The 27,976-nt window shown below is 44.1% G+C and overlaps 1 protein-coding gene across 1 annotated transcript in view; it reads left to right on the top strand.

Moving 5' to 3' along the window:
- The window catches only part of VWF (von Willebrand factor), a 233,184-nt gene that overhangs the window by 17,057 nt on the left and 188,151 nt on the right, over positions 1-27,976 (top strand). The window contains exons 6-8 of the mRNA XM_074935850.1: positions 7,273-7,397; positions 21,056-21,272; positions 24,126-24,248. Of these exons, the coding sequence (XP_074791951.1) occupies positions 7,273-7,397; positions 21,056-21,272; positions 24,126-24,248 (465 nt within the window). The remainder of the gene's footprint in view (positions 1-7,272; positions 7,398-21,055; positions 21,273-24,125; positions 24,249-27,976) is intronic.

Genomic DNA, 27,976 nt, shown 5'->3' with positions numbered 1-27,976 from the left:
ACTTTGCACCTGTATAATGGCTCCTACCAAAGGATTTCAAAGTTCATTCCAAACTTCAGTGAAGCAAGACTCGATAAATAACATCCCTGTAAGGCAGCCAGTCATTTTACAGATGAGCCATGGAGAGATTAAGTGACTGACCAAAGATCACATAGGAAGTCTGTAGCAGAACCAGAACCAGAGCTGAGCCCTCCTGACTTCCAGTCCTATACCTACTGTGACAGGGTCGGGCCAGATGGCTACAGGAGAGTGATAGAAGGCAGATATATGAGCCCCAGGTTGAGTAGGTCCCTTTTCCCTGGGTAAGGCAACAGGGAAGGTTCCAGAACAATCAGGAACTTTCTGGAAACAATTAAGACAGACAGGCTGATTAGAACACCTGCAGCCAATCAAGAAGCTGCTAGAATCAATTAAGGCTAGCTAATCAAGGCACCTGAGTTTAAAAAGGACCTCACTTCAGTTTGTGGCATGCGTGTGAGGAGCTAGGAGCAAGAGGCACTAGGAGCTGAGAGTGAGAATGTGTATTGTTGGAGGACTGAGGAGTACAAGCATTATCAGACACCAGGAGGAAGGTCCTATGGTGAGGATAAAGAAGGTGTTGGGAGGAGGCCATGGGAAAGTAGCCCAGGGAGTTGTAGCTGTCACACAGTTCTTCCAGAAGGCACTCTAGACGGCTGCATTCCACAGGGCCCTGGGCCGGAACCCGGAGTAGAGGGTAGGCCCGGGTTCCCCCTAACCTCCCAACTCCTGGTCAGACACAGGAGGGGTTGACCTGGACTGTGGGTTCACGAAAACGGCCAAACTGAGGGCTGCCGTGAATCTCCGAGGCGAGCAAATCCGTCAATAAGCGCAAGACCCGCCAAGGTAGAGGAGAAACTTTGTCACACTACCTACTGCCTGTCGAGGTCCAAGGGAAATGAAAGGGAAACCTGCTGAAATTTTCAGAACTGACTAGTGATCTTGAGTCCCCACCTTCAAACATTCTAAAGGGACCTGATACACAGACAGCATTGAGCGTCTGCCCTCTAAAAATTAGAGTTATGCAACTAGAATTAGAAAAACCTTTCTTGCATATAACATGGCAATATGCTTTTTCCATAGCAGAGAGAAACATGAGGGTAGCAATGTCAGAGCAATATATGCACAGACTGATAAGCTGAACATTGTTAACAAGAGTTCTAAGGTCATAAAACACTTCAGTTAAAGTTGACTCATGGAGCCAGAGCACAAGTTCCAAGTGGAAGTTGTTAAGGCTCCCAGAATGTTTGGAATGATTCTCAGTGGTGCCAGGAAGCAGGTGTGATCTGACCCTCTCCTTGAGATCTGTCTTCTGGAATGTCTAATAAGCAGCATTGTCAGTAGCCTTGAAAAAGACTATGGGTCCTATTTTCCAACACAGGGACCGTAATAATAGGGCATCCAATTCCTATATTTATATCAACACTTGCACACACAAGGTGGGAATAATAGGGCACTTCAGTGTTGGTTTAACTCTGTTCCCATTGAAGTCAATGGGAGTTTTACCATTTTCTTCAATGCGAGGTGAGTTAGACCAACGCTGAGTGCTTTAGAAAATCTCACCCCTATCATACAAAGGGCAGTGGATGAGTGATTTTGATGTGCTATTAACTGAATATTGTTCTCCCAGTGTCTTGGCCATTCAGAGGAAGAAAAACTGCCAAGTGTCTGCCAAAGGTGATGAGACTGCATTAGAGCAGGGAAGAGTGACTTGAGAAACCTTTAAGTATTAGAGAATGTGCCAGGAACCGAAGAAACTTCAGTACTGGTTGAAATCAGATTTTCAGCACCTCACTAAATGTATGAAAAACTATTCCACTAAACCCAAATACCTTTTAAAAATGAATTAAATGATATGCTGCCAAAAAGTGAAAGGAACTCTGCACAAAGAAGCAGATAATGGTGTTCTACAGCTGTATAGATGGGTACAGAGAAGGAAACTAGCTATCCCTAAAGGTTCAGTTAATTGTCTTATCTATGTGCTTAAGAAGTTCCATGGTTTTCCTTGGTTTCCTTGTTCCCCCTTAATTTTATATTTTATTTTTCCCACCACCAGCAGTGCCCCCTCTCCTCTGCTCCCTTCCCTTCCAAATATGGTTTAGTAGAATGACAATGAGTTTTAGGTGGCTAACATGGTAATCTTAGAATTCAGTTCTTATCTCAGTGTGAAGCATTCTGTACAGACCAGAGATAATTCTGTCATTCATTTTTGTACTCCTATAAGGTATGTGAAGTATCTGAGAATCATCTAGCTCATTGATATTGATGTGTAAAGGGGAGGATGGTTTGGTGAGTCCTCTCCAAAAGGTCCATCTGCAGAAACATGTAAACATCCATTACCTATATTCTCCAATGTATCTAAATGGCCATACAGGGACTTTACAAGAGGGAATGACTTCATGCACATCTCTGTTGGTGCTCAATGGGAGTTAGATGACTAGCTGGCTTTTGTGCCTTTTGAAAGTCTCCCTCATTTTTTCAGAAGATATTTTTGAACACAGAAAATGGGAAAGGCCAAGTATCAAATATTTTAGATAAAGATAAAACAGACACCAACATACACTTGACTGTTGGGAGTTAATGATGAGCTAGGCCAGGACAAGAGAGAGCCTTGTGTTAGGGCTCATCTGATAGCTGCTCACCTCTCAATACCATTATTGCATCCAGTGCCTTGATTTGAGAAACACCTGAGAGACAAGCAGTCTGGGTTGCCCACTGCCTTGAGCCTACTGTAGTCAGATCTGTGCAAAGTGCCATCAAATACAAATAACACGCTGGAGAAGGTAGTGGAGAATCAGACTCCTTTGCTGTTTTTTCCTTTCTCTCTTCCATTGTCGTCTTCCTACAGGCAATCTAATTCAATATTCAAATATTTAGATGCCTGCTTTAAATATTTAGGCATCTGTCAGGGTTGATTAGGTATACTTAATCCTGCCTCAAGGTGGGGGCTGGACTAGCTAACCTCTTGAGGTCTCTTCTAGTCCTACATTTCTATCATTCTCCCTTGCCCATCCCCCTCAATCTGTGATTTAGTGAGCAATGATTCTTAAACTGTTTAACCTGGACAGGGCCCCAATCCTGCACTTGACTCAAAGGGAAAGCAGCCGTCCACTTTCCTGGAGCCTCCTTGGAGTTGCTGGGATTCTGTGTGGATGCAGCAGTTTGTCCATGTCCAGTCAGGACACTGCTCTGTAATGTCACTTTCCACTCCTCCTTCCGCTTCCTCCTTAAGACCCACGGCTATCATGAATCCTAAGAAAACTGTCAACTATTAGCAGTGAGACAAAGGGCCAGTGAGGAAAGCTGATGCTTTTTTAAGAAATATATATTCCTTGTAGTTTTTATTTCTGTCCCCCTGTGTCCATCATATGTTGCTTGTCTACTCAGACTGTGAGTTTTGGGGCAAGGCCTGTGCCTTTGTTTGTATTTGGAAAGTACATCATTACAGGCTATTGCTGCTACTATAATGTATCCTAGCACATTACACGGTCTGCTACAATCCAGATAAAAATAACTGCTTCTGTACATGAGAAGCTGTGTGTGGTTGGCAAAAGGGGCTTGAAATGGAGGATTGGGTTTTATCACGTCAGACCCTCCCACAGGTGGCTGTTATGCCAGTTGGGCAGGGGGCAGGCTGGAGAGCTCAATATGTTATGTACAGCTCTAGAATTGAAGGTGCCCAGTTGGGGTTAGTCCTGGTGAGGAAAAGATCTGATGACAGTTGAGTGAGAGAGACTTAAGGCTGCTGCTTGAATTAATTTTCCTTTCTATTTATTGTCTCTGGTTATTACATATTGTTTATGACGAGACCGTGCATTTCCTGCTCTTAACATCTGGAGACCAGGTCTGCATGTGTTCATCATGTCTCGTTACGCTGTTTAAAATGCTTTGGAAGGAAGTGTGGATAGGAGACCTGGGTTCTGATCTCAGCTGTGACTTTCTGAAGTTCATGCTTTAGCTCTTGGTGCCTCTGATTCCTTTCCTATTCCTTGTCTATTTATAGCATAAACTTTTCAGGGGCAGGGACTGCATCTCACTATGGGTCTGTCTACACTGCAATTAGACACCTGCAGCTGACCCATGCCAGCCAACTTGGGTTCGTGGGGTTGGGGATGTGGGGCTGTTTTATTGCTGTGTAGACTTCCGGGCTTGGGCTGGAGCCCGAGCTCTGGGACCCTCCCACCTTGCAGGGTCCTAAAGCCAGGGATCCAGCCTGAGCCCAAACAGCTGCACTGCAATTAAACAGCCCCTTTTCCCGAGCCTTACAAGCCCGAGGCAGCTGGGATGGGCCAGCCATGGGTGTTTGTCTGCAGTGTAGACAGACCCTATGTGTTTGGTAGATGGGACCTCCATCTCAGCTGGGGCTCTAGGTGCTACTGTGAATATGTAATTAATAATCATCATAAGTAAAATATTCTGGACCTTTGGGATAGTTTGAATAATATTTAATGAGTTGCTGAGAGCAAAGGCTTTTGCTCTAATATTACCTGCAGACAAGAGGTCTGTGCATGTGAAAATTTATAGTACTGTGATTTTAAGATTGACTCCTTTCCCTGCCCCTTTCAACACTAGAAAAGGCAAGTCACTTTTAATAAATACACTGTGTGTGTGTGTGTGTGTGTGTGTGTGTATGTATGTATGTATGTATGTATGTATGTATGTATGTATTGTGGTAGTGCCTAGGAGCCCCAGTCTCAGACCAGGACCCCATTGTGTGAGGCCCTGTGCAAACATTGAACAAAAAGATGGTTTCTGCCTCAAAGAATTTACAATCTGACCTCAAATTGGGTTGACAACTGGATCTTGTGGGGAGGGGAGATTAGTCATAGAATTTAAGGCCAGAAGAGACCACCAGTGTGACTTCATGCACATCATAGGCCACCAAAGCCCATCCAGTTACCCCTGTATTGAGCCCAACAACCTGGATTAGACCAAAGCCCTCAGGAGACTAAACTTCTGTGTGCCACAGGCAGAGAATATGTGGGACTGATGTGCACCTATGCCTGAGAGCCTGCAATGGCAGGGAATTGATTAGTTGGGATGAGCCCAGATGATCCTAGCAAGTGTCTTGCATGCCACCCTGCAGAGGAAGGTCAAAAAACCCCAAGGTCCCTGCAATTTTGATCTGGGGAAAAATTCCTTCCCCATCCCCAAAATGGTGATCACTTACCTCCCTAACATGTGGGTTAGGCTCACCAGCCAAACAGCTGAGAGAGAGAATTTATTAGGCGGGAATGTCTTTCCTGACCACAGAGGCATGAGATTTAGGAACATAAGACAGACGACTGGAATGGACCCTAGGGCTGCTGAGCCCAGTCTCCCATCCTCACAGGCAACCCTGTCATACAACCCCACCCATACACTTATCAAGCTCTATCTTAAAGCTAATTTAGTTTGCCCCCACTACCCTTATTGGGAGGCTGTTCCAACACTTCACTCCTCTGATGGCGAGAAAACTTCTAATTTTCAGCCTGAATTTATTAATTTATTCATACCCAGTTTATATCTATTTGTTTGTATGTCAACATATTCCTTTAACTTAAATAGCTTTTCTCCCTCCCTGGTGTATACCCCCTCTGATGTGATGTACTTACAGAGAGCAATCATCTTCCCTCTCAGCCTTCACCACTCTCCATTCCCAGCTGGCATGCTGTTGGAATGTTGCTTACTGTGACTGAGGGCAGGTCTACACTACTGAGCACAGTTGACCTAAGTTACACAACTCCAGCTACATGAATAATGTAACTGGAGTCAATGTAGCCTAGGTCGACCCCCGGTGTCTAAACCGCGCTGCGTCAATGGGAGAAACTCTCCCATTGACTTACCTTATGCTTCTCATGCTGGTGGAGTACCGGAGTCGACGGGAGAGCAATCAGCAGTCCATTTAGTGGGACTTCACTAGACCTGCTAAATCAACGCCCGGTGGATTGATCGCCGCACGTCGATCCCTCGGTAACTGGAGATAAGCCCTGAGTAGTGCACTGGTCACTGGAGTAGTGTGTATTTGCCCAGGACAGACTGGGATATTGACTTCCTGAAAAATCCCTCCTGCCTCCCGACTAGTACAGTATTGCCAACAACAAATGTTCAACATGCATGAATCAGACCTCAAACATCATTGCATAAAAAATCATGAGGTTATTAAATTAACAACTGTTGGGATCACATTGGGATATGCTTAGGTCACATTTTCAAGCTTTTTTCTGCACCCATAAGGGCTAGAAACTGACTTAAAGAAAAGAAAAAGAAGAGAAAAGGCTGAGAGTCTCACATCTTCACATGACTCCAGGAGCTGGTCCTTTAAGAAAACATCAAACATCAAACATCACAAGAGTCACAACAGTATTCAAGAGTTGGCAAGACAAGCTATGTGAAATTAATCACTTTACAGCAGCGATAGGTGGAGAGAAAGAGGTGTTCCCCTTATAAGTGGCTGGAAGATGGAGAAGAAAGGAATGGTGAAGGCATGAAATAAGCCCCCCATCAACAAGAGGGAGTCAAAGGAGAGGGGTTGTAGCTTCCTCTTCCCAGTAGCTAGCAGCCACAGGGCCTAAATCCCCATAGCCTAGCACAATCATGCCAATACAAAGTGGGTGTCAAATTCTACCGAATCAAAACGATGTTTTTACATAGGTGGAATTGACTGCATATGGTACAACACAGCTGTGAGGTCCGATAAATGCACTAATCCTTCAAAGGGCAATGGCCCAAAGAATTATGGGATATGAAAGGTTAAAAAAATGGTTGCAGAAAGGGGGAAAATTGAGCTGCTGTCAGGAACGCTCCTATCTTGGTTGGGAGGTGGATGGTGACTTAATTATTTTGTTTCAATTGCTAATTTCTATTATTTGTATTTTTAAAAAAATACACACACAGAAAAAACACCCCAGTGCACTTAGGCTCCAAGCAGAATTTATCTGACCAGCAAATAACATCTAGAATGTAGTTAAATAATTAATCTCTTCCTGTAGAGTTCAGCAATGATGGGAACTGTCTCCCACAGCCGTTAGCACTCATCTGCCTTGTCTGTTCATTGGGTGGGGAGGTGATTGTAGAAGGACTCTATCTGGATTCAGTCCTGATTGCTCTGGGTAGTTTTCTATAAACATTCTGTTACTTGGAAGGGGAATGCTTTAACGTTGTAGATTGATTAAAACATAATTCATGAGCATCTCAAATTCTCAAAGTCAGCGCTTGTCTTTTGTTACTCAAGCCCCTAAACACCTGTTTCCTGCCCTTTTTCATGATTCACAGGGACCCTGGTCAAAAGCAGCTATGATTTTGCTAATTCCTGGGCACTGCACAGTGAAGATAAGCGATGCAAAAGAGTGCCTGCTCCAAGCAACACCTGCAATATTTCATCTGAATTTGCAGATAAGGTTGGTACCATACCAATGGGCTGTGAGCCCAGTCCTGCTCCTATTGAAGCCAGTAACAGTTTTGTTCCTGGGAACCCTACTTGTTAGAGCATGCTCCTGCAAAGTCTGGAGTGTCTTCATCTCCCATTAACTTCCAAGGCGGTTTCAGGTGCTTAGCTCCACACATGATTGGCCCTAACAGCCTGAATCAAGCCTCAGAAGTATTATGTTGATGAAGGGAAAGCAGTGGATGTATTGTTTCTTGACTTTAGCAAAGCTTTTGACACGGTCTCCCACAGTATTCTTGTCAGCAAGTTAAGGAAGTATGGGCTGGATGAATGCACTATAAGGTGGGTAGAAAGCTGGCTAGATTGTCGGGCTCAACGGGTAGTGATCAATGGCTCCATGTCTAGTTGGCAGCCGGTGTCAAGTGGAGTGCCCCAGGGGTCGGTCCTGGGGCCGGTTTTGTTCAATATCTTCATAAATGATCTGGAGGATGGTGTGGATTGCACTCTCAGCAAATTTGCGGATGATACTAAACTGGGAGGAGTGGTAGATACGCTGGAGGGGAGGGATAGGATACAGAAGGACCTAGACAAATTGGAGGATTGGGCCAAAAGAAATCTGATGAGGTTCAATAAGGATAAGTGCAGGGTCCTGCACTTAGGATGGAAGAATCCAATGCACCGCTACAGACTAGGGACCGAATGGCTAGGCAGCAGTTCTGCGGAAAAGGACCTAGGGGTGACAGTGGACGAGAAGCTGGATATGAGTCAACAGTGTGCCCTTGTTGCCAAGAAGGCCAATGGCATTTTGGGATGTATAAGTAGGGGCATAGCGAGCAGATCAAGGGACGTGATCGTTCCCCTCTATTCGACTCTGGTGAGACCTCATCTGGAGTACTGTGTCCAGTTTTGGGCCCCACACTACAAGAAGGATGTGGATAAATTGGAGAGTGTCCAGCGAAGGGCAACAAAAATGATTAGGGGTCTAGAGCACATGACTTATGAAGAGAGGCTGAGGGAGCTGGGATTGTTTAGTCTGCAGAAGAGAAGAATGAGGGGGGATTTGATAGCTGCTTTCAACTACCTGAAAGGGGGTTCCAAAGAGGATGGCTCTAGACTGTTCTCAATGGTAGCAGATGACAGAACGAGGAGTAATGGTCTCAAGCTGCAATGGGGGAGGTTTAGATTGGATATTAGGAAAAACTTTTTCACTAAGAGGGTGGTGAAACACTGGAATGCGTTACCTAGGGAGGTGGTAGAATCTCCTTCCTTAGAGGTTTTTAAGGTCAGGCTTGACAAAGCCCTGGCTGGGATGATTTAACTGGGAATTGGTCCTGCTTCAAGCAGGGGGTTGGACTAGATGACCTTCTGGGGTCCCTTCCAACCCTGATATTCTATGATTCTATGATTCTATGTTCCTAGTACTACAGCACCAGTCTTTATGTAGGTGGAGCTACACACTCACTCAGGCCTTTGTCTAAGGGCATGGCTATACTACAAACGCTTAATTACTCCACCTCCCCAAGAGGTGGTAGCTATGTTGGCTGGAGAAGCTCTCCTACTGACATAGTGCTGTCTATACGGGGGTGGGGAGGGGTTTAAGGTCGGTAAAGCTATGTCACTCAGGGGTGTGGATTTTTCATACCCCTGAGCAGCATAGTTATACTGAAGTAAATGTGCAGTGTAGACTGGGCCTAAGAAGGAGAATAGTTCAGTGGTTAAGGGTTTACCCTGGGATTTGCAACAGCTGTGTTCAATTCTGTATTCTTCCACAAGTTTTTCCTATGTGATCTTGGGCAAGTTACCTAATGCCTCTGGATATGTCTACACAGCAGCTAGACACCAGTGGCTGCCCCGTGCCAGCCAACTGAGGCTCGCAGGGCTCGGGCTATGGGGCTTTTTCATGGCTGTGTAGTCTTCTGGGCTCAGGCTGAAGCCCTGGCTCTAGGACCCTGTGAGGTGGGAGGGTCCCAGAGCTTGGGCTTCTGCCCGAGCCTGGAAGTCTACACTGCAATGAAACAGCCCCGCAGATCCAGCCCTGTAAGCCCGAGTTGGCTGGCACGGGGCAGCTACAGGTGTCTAGTTGCTGTGTAGACAGACCCTCTGTGGCTCAGTTCCCCATTGTAAAATAGGGATAATAGCACTTTCCTACATCACAGGGGGTAATGAGGATAAGTCCATTAAAGATAGTGAAGCGCTCAGATACTGTGGTGATGATGGGGGACCATATATGTACCAACTTAACTTTTGTAAGAATAAGCTTTTACAGAACCAGTAGAAATATTTCTGTGGTTTGTTTAAATACCAACGGGAGCCGTTTCTTTTTAAGAAACACCCCCCTGTACTGCTAGCAGCTCAATCATTGCAGCAGCCCTGTGCTAGTGCCCTGGTGGTGAAATAGGCTAAAACTAATTACAAATAAACATGCAAATTCCTAGCCTAGCTGTTTGGGGTTTTTAAGCAGTGGGAGATGCAAAAAGTAAACAGCGTGAACGCTGACCCATAAAGGAAGAGTTCTCAATGAACTGCAGTTCAAGAACCTCTAATGCTCTGCAGAGCAGCTGTGGGTGGTACATGGAAAGTTGGCTGGTCAACTGGTGCTGACTCTCCTCTTTTTTCCAGCTGCTAGACTTCATTAAAAGAAGCTAAAACGACATGATGATGAGCTTTTTTGGGTATTACTGTTCTACATGGGCAAGGGCCACAGGGATGTTATGTCGTTACCAATAGGAGGGAAGGTTGGCTGTATGCTCATGACCATGAGGGGAAGTGTCCATAAGACAATCTCTGTAGTACCATGTGGTCTGCACTATGAAAATATTTCAGAAGGCCTGGTCCGAAGTGTAATTTGTAATGCATGCAGGCAAAGAGGTTTGGTCCTGATCTTGTAATGAGATGCATCTGTGTGGAACCAGTGATGTTCCTGCATGGGATCTCATTGCAGGGTAGGGCCCTGGTATTGAGAAAAATGTATTTTTAATGCGATGTGTCCCTTTGATCCAGCAACTCCTATTCACTGATTTAACTAATACCCAGGGGCACCAAATGTTTGTGACAGTGGGAATTGGCAGCTTCAGGGGCGACAAGACTCTGTATAATTTCCATCTCAACAGGTGTGCATTTACATAGATACATAGATATTAAGGTCAGAAGGGACCATTATGATCATCTAGTCTAACCTCCTGCACAATGCAGGCCACAGAATCTCACACACCCACTCCTGCAATAAACCTCTCACCTATGTCTGAGCTTACTGAAGTCCTCAAATCATGGTTTAAAGACTTCAAGGAGCAGAGAATCCTCCAGCAAGTGACCCAGGCCCCATGCTACAGAGGAAGGCAAAAAACCTCCAGGGCCTCTTCCAATCTGCCCTGGAGGAAAATTCTTTCCTGACCCCAAATATGGCAATCAGCTAAACCCTGAGCATATGGGAAAGATTCACTAGCCACATACGCAGGAAAGAATTCTCTGTAATAACTCAGATCCCACCCCATCTAACATCCCTGCACAGGCCATTGGGCCTATTTACCATGAATATTTAAAGATCAATTAATTGCCAAAATCATGTTATCCCATCATATACCATCTCCTCCATAAACTTAGCGAGTTTAAGCTTAAAGCCAGATAGGTCATTTGCCCCCACTGCTTCCCTTGGAAGACTATTCCAAAACTTCACTCCTCATTTGATCGGTAGCAAATGCACAGTCCCACAAAATTTGCTTCTGCTCAGATCTTCTTTGCAAGAGGAACAGAAATGTTTTATTGTTTTGAGCTTCCTATCACTAAAAATCTGCAGCTGATCAATTCTGTCCTTACTGAATAGTTATGGGATGAGGGAAGCCAGGGGCTGCATTTTATGATTCTCAGTTGCACTTGGGAGTCTGATACAGGTACAGTGCAAGTCAGTTTAATATGTCATCAGAGAACTGGCATCAATACAAGGCATGTGCTGCCTGGGCATGCCACGATCACCCTGTTAGCTGGCTTAGTAGTGACATTTGCTGGAGAATACTTTTAGGGCCATTCTGCTGATTGCAGTGCCAGATGCAAATGGAGACTGACCTCATGGTTGTCGTGTCGTTCCCCCCCCGATTTTCATATTATCACAGTACTCTTCTGTGATCTGAACGCCGAGGGGAAAAAAAATCCCCTCAGTAGTACAGCTTATCCCCAGTTAGTGAACATCCTCTTTTTCTCTTGCCATTACCCTCCCGAGCAGTCTCCTCTGAAGGCTGCATAAAAATAAACCTAGGCTGTGGCCAAAGTAGTGCTGGGCAAGGCTCCGGAGGGCTGTGTGCAAAGGTGCCACTTATACCCCGCCTAGATCCTGAGCCAGCAATGTGTGTCCTTGATTGCCCAATGCTGAACAGAGCTTGCCTGAAGGCTGCTCTAAACTGCACCAGGTGCCGAGAGCACTTGGGGGACATTCCGGCACCTGGAGATCACCAATGTGTAAGGAGGCCTCAGTCACGCCTCTTTTTTCCACAGCTGCTGCAACAGGTGCTGCCTTAGTAGCTGCTCTGGTGACTCCATGTTCCCCAAGGATTCCCCGAGGCAGGGGATCCTCAAATTAGTCATCATGGGGATAGCGTTGTTTTTCTGGAGTGGTGCAAAGATGCTGCGACTCAGCCAAGGGTCTTTCCCTTGGGCTCCATCTGTCCTTTTTTGCCTCTGCTTTGCAGGTATAAACATGCCCTCTGTTTCCATTAGGCACGCAGAAAACACATACAAATCCTCACCACTTGAGGAACAAACCAGTTATTTAAGAATTCACTTACTGTGCATTCAGTATTACAGATTGTGGTGGTTATGGTGAAATCAATTTTTAACCCATTTAATGCTAATCTTGTGTATGCTGGTGTGAATTCAGAGTAAGTCGGCTGACTTTGGCATAGCTCTAGACTGACAGTGATATAACTGTGATTAGAATTTGGCTGAGTAGTTGGAAACTGGGGGCTAATCTGGATTAATGCTTTTTAAATTGGGCCCAAGATCACAGAGGAAATATGATGTAGAAAGTTCTTGCTCTGGGGATATTTGATTGTTCATTACTCAGCCACATGGAGGAGGAGCTTACTTACTGTCAGAGGAGCTTCTGGCTATTTAAACGGACCCCCAAACCTTTTGAGCCTCTGAATAACGATACTCCTATTAAAGATTTTAAATTCATCGGAATATACTCGCAACCCCAAACTTGTAGCCTCAGGCCTCTGGAATTTAGACAATTGGCTGTGGAAATGTGCTGTTAACTATGGATGCAGGTGGAACCCTGCCTGCCCCATCTGGTATGTCCTCACTGCAATCAGAGGTGACATGGTGGTACATGGAGACATACCTGAGCTAGCTTTCGTCTAGAGCTGGGTGAAATTTTTCAGATTAATAATTTATTCACCAAAAAATGCAGTTTTGACTGACCTGGAACAATTCACGAATTTGACAGAAATTTGCCAAAAATACAATAGTTTTGGTCAAAATATTTTTGGGGGGACTGGGGAAGGAGGCCTTACAACTGTTAGCCCAGTGATTAGGGAACTCACCTGGGATGTAGCAGACCTGGATTCAATTCCCCCCTCTGCCTGATGTGGAGAGGGGATTTGAACAGGGGCCCCCCACCTCCCTGGAGAGTGCCCTAACCACTGGACTATGAGATATTCTGGGTTGAGTCTCATCTCTCCTGCTGAAGCTGTTCCACTCTTTATAAATAATTAGACCTTTGAGCAGGGACTTACGCATGGGTCTCCCACATCCTAGATGAGTGCCCTGACCACGAGACTCCAGAATAATTCTCTCACTCTTTCTCTGGTCCAATGACTGTTCATTGTCATTCATAGCGGCAGTTCATAGTCATTGATAATGACAGTGAACATGTTTTTCCTGAGCCTGAGTTAAGGTCTGTGGAGAGTTTATCTTGGTTTCTGAGTTGATAGAAATCTGCCTTATTTATGGAGCTAAAGCTCTGTGAGACCTGCTCAGTTTGGTTTGCTTGACTGCACCAAAAATACAAACCCATTCTAAAACCGGTTGGAGCTGCAGTGTGGATGAGGCTTTGGTGCCTGGAACTGTTCTTATAACTGGTTGGGGCCACTGGAGCGTCGTCTATCAAAATCAGTTTGAATTTGTTGGAAAATTCTGCCATTGTAGACAAGGCCACAGCAATCACCCAGCCCTGGCCTTGATTCTAAAGCAGAATGAACACCGTTTAGAGAGTGGATTAGAGTTTACAGTTGCTTCTATAAAAACCATGTTAGATATTGCTGCTTTGCAAGACGACATTTGCTCCACAGGCCAATGAAATGAGCTCCTCTATTCTGTGAATTCCTGAGCCCACAGCATTTGACAAACATTGACTTAATTTATTCACTGCCATGAATAAACGTTGTACTATTAATAGAAGTCCAGCAAAAGTGAGGGCTTGCTGAAGAATTCCGATCTTTTCAATCAAGAAACAGATTCCTTTGTTTGCTAGCTTCAGCTTCAGGAATGCAAATCTCCCCCGTCTCTCAGCCCCTTTGGATCTGAGGCAGTCAGCTGGTAGGGGAAGAGAACAATAGCTTTGGTTCATGTCATTACTCTTCCCCCATCTAGATCTGGAGTTCTCCTTGTCTTTTCTTCCCCCACAAATTGCTGTTTCCAACCATGTCTCTGTAGAGATGCCTCACAATTTAATTGGTTTAACAAACGCTTTGGAAGATGAACAGCTCTATGGGCCTGATCCAAAGGCAAAACTGGAGCTCTTGCGTTGACTTCAATAAAAAGCCTAGCATTAAGTATGACAAACAGTGGAGCCCTGTAAATTGGTTTGGAAAAAAAGGAATCGCCTGGATACAGATTACTCATGACAAGATGAAAACTCTGACAGGGAAACTGCAGGGGTAATAGTAAGAGGAGTTGGGGTAGGACAGCTCCCCCTGCTTTCCCAGATTTTCCCTTCTGCTCTGGCTAGTGAGGTGAACACTCCCCAGGCCGGAGAAGCTGAAGTGGGAAGCTAAAGTTGCATTATTTCTGGGGCTCCTAACCTTTCCTGCCAGTGTGTGAAACAGCAACTGATGGGGGAAGAAGTAGTATCCTGGCTATGACACCCCTATACACCTCCTCTCCTCCAAAGGAAGGTCAGTCCTGCCTGCTGTCTGCCTTTCTCCTCCACTGGAGAAGGGAACAGAAAGAATTCTTGTTGCCTTCCTCTCTGCTCCAGGGAGACAGCCCCCTCCCCACCCCACGTCAGCTCTGTCAATTGTTGCATAAAATCTCTGTCTTGACATGTCTTTAAATTGTGCAGTTCCCTGCATTTGACAATGTTCCATGGAAGGATCCCTCTGAGCCCCCATCTTTACCTGTGTTTTGTGCATCTGTGCAGATTCTCCACCCTGGTCACATTCTCTATCCTGCTAGAAAATGGGGATGGGAAGCACCAGCAATATGCTTGCTTCACCCATGCACACCTGCACACTCTTTTGCTTGGATGGCTATGGCTCTGCCTGGAGACTTGAACTCCCTTCAGACACATGTATTCCCTGGTCCCCATTCTCTTCCTCTTGCTGCAGCACAAGAGGAAGCAACACTGCAGCGTCTCATAAAACCCAGACCTCTGATGATGGCTTCTAAACCTGGTTATCTCCCCAGCCTCTCTTCATCTACTTTAACCACTGTATTGGGGTGATGATCTCAGTCACCTAGAAAATGAAGTACCATCGTGTGGTGATGACCTATCAGCTGACCCTAGGGATGGATAAGTAAATGCGATCACAGGCTGAGGTTACTTCATACACTGTCTTATGATTTAATCCATTTCCTAACAATTGTTAAGGTAGAGGAAAACATATTGTCTCTCCTTTGATAGTTTTTGGTGTCCAAAAAAGTTTGTCATGTAAGTAATTGTGCTCAGTCATACAATAGCTGCATAACAAATGCCTGTATAAAGCAAGCCTCCCAGACCTAAGCTATGCTACCACTACAATAGATGCAAGGGACATAGCTTGCCCCTGTACTTCTTGCAGTTTGCAGTATGTGTGCATTTGGCTAATTGTGTTTAATGATGATCTGTAGCCATGTTAATGACTTGGTTCATACAGACCGGGTTTTAGCCTGGTTACAGGAATCAGCAGTAGCCGTCCACACTGCCAACTGAAGCTGTGTTGTAAACTGAGTCATCAGAGAACTGTGTTTAACTGCGCCTCCTGACACAGTTTGTATTTGTAGTCTAGATATTAGAGCTGAGCGAAAATTGGAATCTCTGTCCAGCCGAAAATTTAATTTTGTGGAAATTTTCTGACAAAAATTCATTTAGAGAGAAAATTTCCAACCAGCCCTAATAGATAGACTGTCACAGGAGAAAATTGTAATTATTTATGTTCTTAGTATAAATGATAAGCTCTGCATTGTACTGTACAGAACATAGATAGTTCCTGCCTCTTTGAACTTACTGTTAAAAAAACAGACACATGAAAGACAGGACATGCTGGTAAATCCAGAGAGGGAGTTAACAAAGGTGAATATTTTATTTGTGGTGTACAGCTCACTGCTTGTGGGCATTGAGGAAAGAGTGGGATTTTAGGAAGGATTAAATGAGGAGGGAATGATGGGCTGGCAACCTGGGTAAGGGGGTCATCCCATGGATGGAAGGTGTAAGGAGGTGTTACTGGGAGAAGGAACTGAATGGGGCACTAAGGATGGCATCGCTGGAAGCGTGGAGAGGGTGGAACATTGGAGGAGACAAGGTATGGGAGAGACTGATCCTTGGATGTGAGGTTGGGAAGTTGTACAAGGGACTAGATTTTGACACTACTACTCTGTGTTTGTGCGGTGCCTAGCACAATGGGGCCCCATTCTTGTTTGGTCTTTAGGCACTACTGCACTAAACATCATCATCATAATAATTGTCTTATGCCTAGCTCACGAAGGTCCTGCCTGCATTGCAGTTACACAACCAGGAGGTATGCAGTTAGAACAAGGTTGTGCCTGAGCTGTATCATAGAGTTTTTTTTTTTAAAGGAGCTGGACCTCTGGCATGAAATTCAGCCTCAATGTAAGCCAGTAAGAAATTATATCCACTTTTACCCCAGTGCTCAGTTTGGGTCCTTTATCTTAAGAGTTGTGTCACGGTTCCCTTAACATAGTAATAACAGCTTAGTTCTATGTTCGCAGACAAAACCAAACTGTTGTATAATGGAGTGCCCCAACACAGCTGTATTTATAATACAGATGGAGGAAAGAAGTGGCTTTGCAGCAAAACTCTTGCAGGAAGAGAGGTCTGCTTTTTTTAGAGTGGTAAAAGATTTTTATGCATTCTTAAATGTGACCCTCAGTTTCAAGATTTTACTTTCCCTTAGAAATAGTACTCGGGGGCTATCTTTCATGGTGTCCTTGTCTAATGCTAGAGTAATATAGCTATAAATAAAGCCCTAGTAACCAGATAATTTTGCCATTGACTTCAATGGGAACACGATAAGATGCATAAGGTTGAGTATTCTCTGTATACAACAAAGAGAGTCAGTGCTGAAGTGAATTTTGTTTATCTCAAGACCTTGGAAGGCAAATGGAGAAGTACATAGCTTGTGGGCCTGATTTCCCTCTAATTTACAATGGTATAAATCAAGATGAACTCCAGTGAAGTCAAGGAGTTACAGCAGTCCTGTCTCTCTTACACTGGTGTCTCATGCAAGCTCCTGCAGTGTGTGGGAGAAAGCTTGGCTGAGTCAGTGTGGTAAGTTGTGTATTATTTATACCACACCCAAAGGTGTAGAAGGCACCTAACATAACACAGAAAGACAGGTTTCTGCTTCAGAGAGCTTATAATCAGGCAGACCTTTTTAACATTCTTCATTTGACAGGGGAACCATGAGAAAACCAAATAAAATGAAAGTCCAGAAACAATAGACCCCCCCCTCAAAGCATATCCCTCCCAGATGATATATAGAACATATTTTGTTTATCTATGCACAATAGATTTCAAACATAAAGGAAATAGAGGTCATTCTTTTCATGTTAAAATGCTTTACTCTGCCTTAAAGATTATTTTTTAGTAATATCTATTTAATGGCATTTGTCTTTGTTATGCAATTCAGACCTACGGCACTGACCTCCTGAGGTCCCTTCCAACCCTGATATTCTATGATTCTATGATTCAGAGAGCAACAGAAATGCAGTGCAAAAGAAATCAGAAGAATGTCTAAAATTCCACTGACAATTTTGCGCGGTAGGATTAGGGGAGAAGAGAAGTTGGCAAGTTATGTTCACAAAGAATCATCCATGCCATGGTGCCACGAATCACATTTAAAATGACACTGTCAACTTGAAATTAGATGAATTACAAAAACCTAAAAATAAAGTAGCGTCAGATCCTACATTTGTTCCTAAATATCCCTGTCGTTTTTTTTGTGGTTTTACAATCACAGTTTCCTATATTTTTATTTTCTCCTGCTGTTGCTATGTGAAAGAGCCATAAATACATCAGGGGGAACTGAGTAACGCCAGAATTTTCGAGTGGCATTGATTTGGGTTTCCAAAGTGGGATGCCTTGGGCCTGATTTTTCAGAGGTGCTGGGCACCCAAAACTCCAGGTGAAGTTTTGTGGCTCAGCATTTCTAAAAATCAGGTCTGTGGCATCTCATGCTAATCACCCAGAATCAGCGGCCACCTTTCAAAATATGTCTGAAACTAATTAACGATCGAGTGGAAACCAGTGAAACTGACTATACATGGTGTGCTGTCAAATGTACAAAATAAACAAATTGATCTTTTGGCAAATTGGCAATGTCCTATGAAACATTTGCAGAGATTCTTTTCCATTCAGGCTTAAACTCCACAAATCTACAGCAGTACACTGTAGCAACAGATCATAGAAATGTAACTTGGTTAAAATTCTGGGATCCAAACTTTTCCAGCCTCGAGGGTTGTTTAGAATCCAAACTGGGGTCCAGACCTAAATTTTGCAGGTAGCTCAACTATACCCCGGCAGCTGAACGTTTCTGAAACTGGAGGAGGGGTTTCAAAATCCAGGTCTAAATGTTATGGCTTCATCCCCTCTCCAATCACAAGTAATTTACCAACACATTAAATCAGTGGCCTTTTAAATTTCTCATGGAACAATACCGTCAACTCCTTACATCTTTAAACTGAACTACATTCAAAAAGAAAAGAATTTATATTTTATTAAACTGAGGTAAGGATAGTGATTAAATAATAGTGAACTGACCAGTGTGCCCTACTGCTGGAGGTGGTCAGTGAAAATGTTCTGAAATTTCATTTTGGCAAAATATGCTGCTTTAGGAAGCTGAAATGTTTTGTGGGGACATATCAGTTTCCATTAAACGTTTGTCAGGAAGGTTGAAAAGAGAGCAAAGAGATTCTCTATGGCTGGGTGATTACGGCACTATTGTGAGAGGACTGATTTAAGTCCCTACTCTGCCTGATGGAGAACAATTTGGGAGGAAAAACTCTACTCTGAATTAGGCAGAGCAGAGACTGGAACCTGGGTCTTGGACACACAGGCTTTTGTGAAAACCTCTAAAAGGTTTTATTTTTGTTCCAGCGTGGCATGAAAACAAATTCTGAAATATCACAAGTTACCACCATTAGGAATTGTTGGTGTCTGTCTGTCAGGATTGAGCCCCTTCTGCTGCGTTTGAGGATTGGCCAAACCCAACCTCCAGGCAGATTAATGAGCTCAGCTGCATTGTGTAGAACTGCCTGATTGGCTGAAGGGAGGCAGCAGGCCTGCTTTTAAGCTCAGCAGCAGCAGTTACTGGTTGCTCAGTGCTTCAGCCTAGCAGCTGTTGATCACTCTTGCTCCTACCCTGCTCCTGGTTCCTGACTCCAGCTCTGATACTTGGCATGTGGCCCCTACACTGTCAGTTCTAATTACTGCCCTTTACAGAATGGAATCAGAACTGCTCCAGCATGTATATTAGGCTGAATAATGTCCCTCCTGATAGAGAAAAGACAGTACTTGTGTCTAGTTCGCCGAAAAAGGAATGCTTTATTTATAAGGCAGGACACAGACATTGTCAATCCCTGGTGCTCTCAACTTGTGCAGCACAGTGTAACCACCTCAGTTCTGCAAGTTTCTGCATGCAGGTACACGTCTTCACCCACAAAGAGCAGCTTGTGCCCGTGTAAAACAGTGATAGTCTCCTTTAGCTCCAATAGTAGGGGGAAAGGCCTTTGGAGCTAGAGGATTTATTTTCTTATCCTGCAATCATTGTGAACATTTGAGGGGGCATAGTGTGCAGCATAGTTACAAGTGAGTGTTCTGAAGTGGCCAAAGATTAGTTACAAACTCACAGTGGTTCGGAAAATGGGGTTTTTGGGAGTCATTCGCTTCCACATCTGTATTACTTTTCTGCTGGATGCTGCAAATTCTATGCTTATTAATCATAAGAACAAAAGAACACCCATACTGGGTCAGACCAAAGGTCCATCTAGCCCAGTATCCTGTTTTCTGACAGCGGCCAATGCCAGGTGCCCCAGAGGGAATGAACAGAACAGGTAATCATCAAGTGATCCATACCCTGTCACCCATTCCCAGCTTCTGGCAAACAGGCTTGGGACACCATCCCTGCCCATCCTGGCTAATAGTCATTGATGGACCTATCCTCTATGAACTTATCTAGTTCTTTTTTGAACTCTGTTATAGTCTTGGCCTTCACAACATTCTCTGGTAAGGAGTTCCACAGGTTGACTGTGCGTTGTGTGGAAAAAATGCTTCCTTTTGTTTGTTTTAAACCTGCTGCCTATTAATTTCATTTTGTGGCCCCTAGTTCTTGTGTTATGAGAAGGAGTAAATAACACTTCCTTATTTACTTTCTCCACACCAGTCATGATTTTATAGACCTCTATCATAATTAACTATATTGATGCATTGACAAGATACATCAGAAGAAGAAAAAAATCAGCTATAATTTGTCAAACAAAGTCCTTGGAACGTCTTGGACAGTTTAAATTAATCTCTCTCCTACTACCAGCAGCTAAACGTTTAACTAGATCAGACTCAGATTAACTATTTATTTATTGCTTCCTGGCATATACCTATATTTTACTTATATATAAAATCAGTTAGCTCGCAGCCATTATGTCAACTGTTGGTATGGAACTTCAAGGGTCAGAGTAACTCCCATGACTTCTGTGACACTTACTCATCTTCTAATCCTGGAGTGAAAAAACAGGGTATAGATAGAAATATTAGAATTGAGCAATACAATATTAGCCTTATTGTTGTCTTTGATATAATGTATTTGTGTGTGTCGAGAGGTTAACATAGGGACCACATTGGTCCTTTCTGTTCTCTGCCTTTGCTACATAATAGTTTGTCTCCTGAGGGATGTAATAATTTGGTATAATTCTGGTTGTTGGGCTTGGTGTGGAGGTGGCTGGGTGGTGCTTATTGGCCTGTGATGTACAGCAGGTAAGACTAGATGATCAGGTTGTCCTGTCTGGCCCTAAAATTTATGACACTACAACTCTAATACTTGACTTTGAAGGGTAACTGTGTGTGTGTGGTGGAGGAGTGAGATTTCTTTTGCTTTAGATTATATTAAAATTTTCAAAGCCCCACAATCCCCCACATTGTCTTTCATACTGCCCCCCTACAGATCATGACCCACTGGTTGAGGAACACTGATCTAAACAGTTCGTAACAATATTTTGATTTTTTCCCCCTCACTTGTTCTAATTATGCAGGATGTCATGGAAAGGTGCCAGCTGCTAAGGACGTCTTCAGTATTCTCCAAATGCCACCATCGAGTTGATCCAGAGGTATTCATTGGTCTCTGTGAAGAAGACATGTGCAGATGTGCTCAGGACATGCACTGTCACTGTCCAACTTTCCATGAGTATGCCAGGAGCTGTGCTCAGCAAGGAGTGATTGTGGATGGCTGGCCCAACGACAGCTCGTGTAGTAAGTCCATATCATTACGATTCCAAAGCTTCCCTTTAAGGCTATTATTGCTTAACCCACAGATCTATACATTGCAGTTGAGACGGTCAGTCAGAAAAAGCTTTCACGCCTGTCCTGGTTTATCAAGCAAGATTATTTTGTTGGCTCGTTCTTTACTAGCTTGTATCTACTCTACGGGAGTGTCTAGCCATGACGTGGCTCCCTTATCAGTAGAGTGCTGCCAGCCATGAGCTGTGGGATGCGGTGGCTTGATTTCTAACTCTGCCAATAAGCTTCCAGAATAAGAAGTGACTGAAGACATGATCACCCTATTTTGACCAGGGAAGTACACTTTCATTAGGGACAGGTGACAGGGTGTTCATACCCAATACCCAGCAGGTCAAAGAAGTGGCTAAAAGTCTGTGAGGGCAGAGAGTGGGAGGAAGAGATGAGAACCTGCCCTTTTCCAGAACATCTGTTTGAGCTGCGAGTCAGGGGAGATGGACTAATAAATGAGGCAGTCTTACTTCCTTGGGGTATGAGTCTCCGTGTTGCCCTGCAACACTAGTACACTTTTTAATACCAGTACAAACTGTGTGTAAGATGCTGCCATTCTGATCTGGTGGTGTGTTACAGCCACGTTACACTCTCCTTGCACTGACAGAAATAACTACACAAGGTGTGGGGCAGGGAAAATCAAGCCCCTGGTTTGTCAGTGGGGAGGGCCAGAACCATTCTCCATCCTGTTGGGAAGGGAGGTTTATTTTCATTTGTGGTTTTAGTCAAACCCACAGATCAGCAGCATTTCATTTGTTTTCCCTTGTTTACTCTTTGTGGGAGGAGATAAGTGTCACAGTTTAGGCCACTGCACCTGTACTCCCCATATCTGGCCCAGCAAAGACACCCACTCTGTTGGGTGGAGACCTCCATCTCTCTCCCTTCTGACCCAGACTGAATAGCTCCCTGATTCTACTGTGAATTCACCAGCAGTCAGTCTGCCGAAGCAGGCCTGCTTGCTTGCTCTTCAGAGACTAATAACAGTGTAACTGGCCATAGATATGATTTACCAGGCAGCTCTTTCTATGCAAGCACATTTTATTCTTACAGTACAAGCACTGCTGAGAAATTATTAAAACCAATAAAAGAAGCTACACATATGCTAATAAGCTTACCAGAGATCACCTCAACTCCAACAAGGGCTGTGGCAGGTGATTAGTCCTTCAAAGCCCACCACAGAGTCTCTTCTTAGTCGCAAGTTCATAACAGCCTCAGCTTAGAACTAGCACACTCATGAAAAGTTTTAGCCTACCCTTTAGGGGTCTTTGCTCTGGAGTTTCCAGGAGCAGGTAATTAGTGGACAATGGGGTTGTTCTCAAGGCACAGCTTCAAAAGGATGGGACAACCGATGAGTCATTTGCCTTCCCAGAAATTGCATTAGTCAGTCTCGTAGGGAAATTACATACGATTCCCAATAACAAATAGACAATTGCATTTTTAATACAATGAACCCCGAAGGTGTTAAACTTAACCCAGGTTTTGTCTATGCTGCACTTTAGTCTGCCGGGGCTGTGTTTTTTTTCATGCCCCTGACCGACAAAAGTTTTACGGACGAAAAGTGCTGGCGTAGACAGCACCTTGTCGACGAGAAAACACTCTCCTGCTGACTAAGCTAGCACCTCTCATTGGGGGCAGATTAATTTTGTCGGCGGGAGAGCTCTTTCCTGCTGACGAAGAGCGGCTCCACTGCGTACCTTACAGCGGCATGACTGTAGCGGCACAGCTGTGCCACTATAAGGTGCGCAGCGTAGACGTAGCCTCAGTAAATCTTATCTTAATTACACCATGTCCAGGATATTGAAGGATATTGTCATATCTATCATGACAAGCTTAGATTTATTTTTTTTTCTGCTGATGAGGACCTTACACTGCTTCCTAGAGACCTGAGGCCTGTGAGGCGTATGGTCCCCTCGGAAAGAGACTGCTCTGTGCCCTAATCCTAACGTGAGGACATTGCTTTCTTTTGTGTTAGCTTTTACTGAGCATCTTGCCCAGCAAAGAAACTCTGCTTGCATGGTGTGGTGTTGTCAGTGCAAATCAGTCGATGTGGTTGTCACCAGAGGGCCCTTTAATACAAGCATTCTGGGTAAATTTGTCTCTGCTAAGCTATGTGTGTCCCATGAATAAAGTCATTGGGAAGCAGAATTCACTGCAAGTTTGATGATCGTTGTTAAAAGAAGCCGAGGAGATATGTGCGTAGATGAACCCATGCACTTTAAGGCTGATCCAGCTCCAGGATATATTTAGGGATTTCTAGGTCCCACACCTGATTCGCTTCTCCCTGGCAATAAAAGCCATCAGTGTGACACAGTGAATGAGCTGTACAACTGTGAGGGTCTTTAGGAGGCAAATAACCTATTTCTGTATCGGAAGCAGCTAGATATCCTTGCAGGGCTTTAGTCAGTAATGGATCACACAGATTCCACTCAGAATTATTGTCACGTAATTTGCTTTCTTTCTGTGGATGATATGTGATTTGTGGAAAAAAAAAATTTTTTTTAACCTTAAACATGTCTACAGACCAAAGTGACAAGGTGGATGAGGTAATGTCTTTAGTGGACCAACTTCTGTTGCTGAAATATATAAGCTTTCAAGTTTTCACAGAGGTCTTGTTCTTGTATAGAACAGAGTGGCAGATGCAACTGTCAAATTAAGCAACAAAATTAACATCTATTAAATATTTTGTTCCCGAAAATGAAATCATTGATCAGAGAGGATCTGACCTTATCTCTGACCCTGGTCATTTGTTCTATGATAATTAAAGAGATTAACAGTTATTAAGGGATATGTATTTCTAATTTCGTTTAATTGTTTCAGGGCCAAGATGTCCAGTTGGCATGGAGTATAAGGAGTGTGTATCTCCTTGTGTCAAAACCTGCCAGAGTCTGAATATCAATGAAGTTTGTCAAGGACAATGTGCTGATGGCTGCAGCTGCCCTGGTAATTTATTTACTGATTTATTTACTCAGAGAAACATTTGGCAATGATGTTACCTATTTTACGAGAAGAAGAAAACCAGTGTCTGTCTTCAAATGTTCCTGAAATCAGCACTTCGCTTTGTTTGTGTGTGCTCTAGAATAGGTCAGTTTCTATACTGCCTGTATGCTTGCTCTATGAAAGGACTTCTATTTAAGTTCAATTAAAAAAATAAAGGTCTTTGTGAAGATCAGCACCAGTTAGTGCAGCAGGAACTCCTTCCAGGCCAGGGGTTGCACCATGTGATGCCTACCAATATACAGATTTCTTCTGAATTACTTCAGGTTAGAGGAGTCCACATCTCAGAAGCAGAAGATGAGAAGATTCCACTGAGGGGGGTTATTAAAGCAAAAAGGGGAAATATTTTACATTTCGTCCAGGAGGATCCTTAGTGATTTAAACCTATGGGGCGAATTCTTCTTACTGCCTCATTCATACAAATTATCTCATTGAATTCAACGGGGCTACTTGCGTGGTTAAGCTGAGCAGAATTTGGTCTATGTGTTTTTTCTCTCTTCCTCTAATATGCCTATCACTGCGGCTGCAGAAACCAAGTTCTCCCTCCTCTTGCTTCTCTAATGGGAATAGTCTTGTAGTTCATGTTTATAGTGTTGACTTCACGGATGTGTACAAAGATGTGTGTTTAACTCTTTCTAGTAATTTACTAGATACCTCATGTAACTGAGTGAGCTTTAACATGCAGAAAGCATGCCTTTGGTTTCACAGCAGGGGCGTGGCAACAATGCTAGAGGGGGGGGTGTGTGTGTGTGCGTGTGCCATCAACATTCCATTCTAAATTGGTCTTTACTGCTATTTATACCTCACAGTTGTTCTTATTAGATTGCAGTTTCTTGTGTATCCTGTCAGTGCAGGGTATGCCCTGGGTAGGTACCAATGGGAGGTGGCAGGGTGGGGGAACTTGAATGTCTCTATGGGCCAGTGAATTAACAGGCAAAGTCCTATGGCCCATGTTATAGAGGAGGTCAGACTAGATGATCACAATGACCTTCTGGTCTTAGAATTTATGAATCTATGAACTCCTGCTGCTCAACCTCACCCCTTTCCTTCCTCCCCCTGGTCAAGCGTTGTGTCTGTAAAGCCCCAGTATAGTTCATTTTGTAAGGAGTTAGCCTTTCAGATCTGCACATCTTCCTTGGTGTCCAATAGCAAGTGTATATGCCTTTTGCCGGTACTTGGGGTGAACACTGCTCAGCAGCAATGCTCCTGAACTTTTCATCTTGTCTGCAAAGTGGCTTGTACAATTATAAAGACAACTGTGTAAGAAACCCAAATGATGATGTGCTGCAGCAGGTTATCGAAGCATTCTTGGGCCTGGTCTATACTACAGCGTTAGATCGACTCAAGGTGGTTTACGTCGACGTAACTCTGCCAGCGTCTACACTAAAATGTCACTCCCACTGATGTAACTCGCCCATTATGCTGACTTAACTCCACCTCTCTGAGAGGCATAGAGCTTAGGTCCACATAGTTAGGTCAATGCAGTGTCAGTGTAGACACTGTGTTGCTTATGTCCACTGTTGCTGGCTTTCAGAAGCCTTCCCACAAAGCCCCACGCTGACAGTTAAATCGGTGCAAGTGCTTCTGGTGAGGCTGCGCGCCGCTGACATAAGGAGTACAGTGTGGACATGCAAAAGCTATTTAATTACTACGGTGGCTGTATGTCAATGTATCTTAGGTTCACATAATTCTGTACTGTAGATGTATACCTTAACCTTGGATGAGAGGTGTCCAGGCTGCAAGTGGAGAAACAGGAGCTGGATGATTGAAAGAACAGGGCACGGAATATGCTTGATCACATCTGGTTATAAACACTAAGCAGAACAGCCTGGTTACTGCTTGGATGGGTTCCTCCAAAGCAGAGTTTGGATTAGGCTATTCCTTTAGAACAACAGGCACTGCTGACTCTATCCGCTGCCTGGCTTTGCCTCACAAAATAGCTTATACCTGCATAGCGGTGTTAACAAGACAGCTAATGGAAACTGGAATCTTATAGCAAAACTGCTTCAGAGCTGACTGATTTCACCTCACTCCCATCGCCTCACAATCTGGACAGGGTAGGGAAGAGCCAAGAGAGTGGAATTAATTAGCTGTGAAGTACTGCTGCTACCCTGCTTCACAGCTGGTTGTTTCAAATATAGTAGAACCTCAGAGTTACGAACAGCTCGAGAGCGGAGGTTGTTCGTAACTCTGAATAAAATGTTACGGTTGTTCTTTCAAACGTTTACAACTGAACATTAACTGAATACAGCTTTGAAACTTTACTATGCAGAAGAAAAGGGCGGCTTTTAACCATCTTAATTTAAACGAAACAAGCACAGAAACAGTTTCCTTAACCTGTCAATTTTAAAAAAACCTTTCCCTTTATTTTTTAGTAGTTTATGTTTAACACAGTACTGTACTGTACAGTATTTTTTTTTTAAGTCTCTGCTGCCTGATTGTGTACTTCTGGTTCCAAATGAAGTGTGTGGTCAGATTGTAACCCTGGTGTTCGTAACTCTGAGGTTCTACGGTAGCTGCTCCGGTCACCTCAGGTCAGGAGACATGTGAGGGGAGAGAGCAGAGGAATGGAGCTGTAAGAGGAGGATGGGAAGGGCACTGCAGAGGATGCTGTGGAGGGAGGGAATGCCAAAGGGAAGCAAGGAGGTAACTACATGAGTGTCAGGGAGAGAAAAGGAAGAAATACTTCAAACTATGTGTTCTGTTGCTTCAGTGCAGTGTTAGTGATGGAGAATTTCACCTGGGTTTCATAACATGCCGCATCCAAGAAGGATCTGACCAAGTAAACGGGGAATCTTCTTATGATGGGACTTGAGGAGATTTTACCAGCTTTTTCCTCCCTGCTCCAGTCCAGCCTGTGCTCCAAGAGAAAAAGGAGCCAGTTCAACTTGGGCACCATACAGTTGTTTTAATGTTTAATGTTTAGCTATTTTTGCCAAGAAAATACAGACTTTCCATGTTCTTTTTGGAGAGCCCTGCTGCTTTTAAATGCATAGATCCCAGTTTAATTTCTCACTGGGATGGACTTCTCGGAAGTAAATATAGGGAAGGGGTATCTTCTAGTTGTGAGCCTGGGTCTCTGAAAGCTAGGAACCCTTTTCTCCATTCCTGGCTATTCCATTGGCTCATTGTGTGACCTGGGACAAATCATTTAACTTGTCTGTGCTTCAGTTTATCCACCTGTAATATGGGCACAATAGTCCTTAAAGGAGTTACTGGGGACATAACCCACTCATTCCTGATTTTTCTGCATGAGTGAAGGAGGAATGATTTAACTCAGCACCTTGACATTTGTTCCTCTCACAGGCCTGTTTGTGGAACGCAGCTTCCTTCTATTGCTTGCTGGCCAAGACAGCTGCAGCTTCCAACTTGGCCAGCCAGCAAAGCTGCAGCTGCTCAAAGCGTGCTGGCTGGACAGCCACCATGCAGACTCTCTGTTTTTCCTGCTGGTTTGCTGTTTGCTCCTCCAGCTCCCACCTCACTCATCTCTCCTCAGCTGTCACTACATGCTCTTACTCACCTATTGACTCCTATCTCCCCCCCCCCCATTGAAACCCTTTGATATATGTAGTTCTGATAAGGACTTGTGACATTGGTCCTGGGATCTATCCCCACTGCTGACCATACATATGGGCCCATGGGCTGTTATGTTTAGATTACAGTTCCAGACGAGC

Source organism: Natator depressus, chromosome 1 (assembly GCF_965152275.1).
Source record: "Natator depressus isolate rNatDep1 chromosome 1, rNatDep2.hap1, whole genome shotgun sequence".
Classification (NCBI taxonomy): Eukaryota; Metazoa; Chordata; order Testudines; family Cheloniidae; genus Natator; species Natator depressus.
Note: the sequence above shows the minus strand (reverse complement) of the source record. Positions and strands in the feature narration are given on the sequence as shown.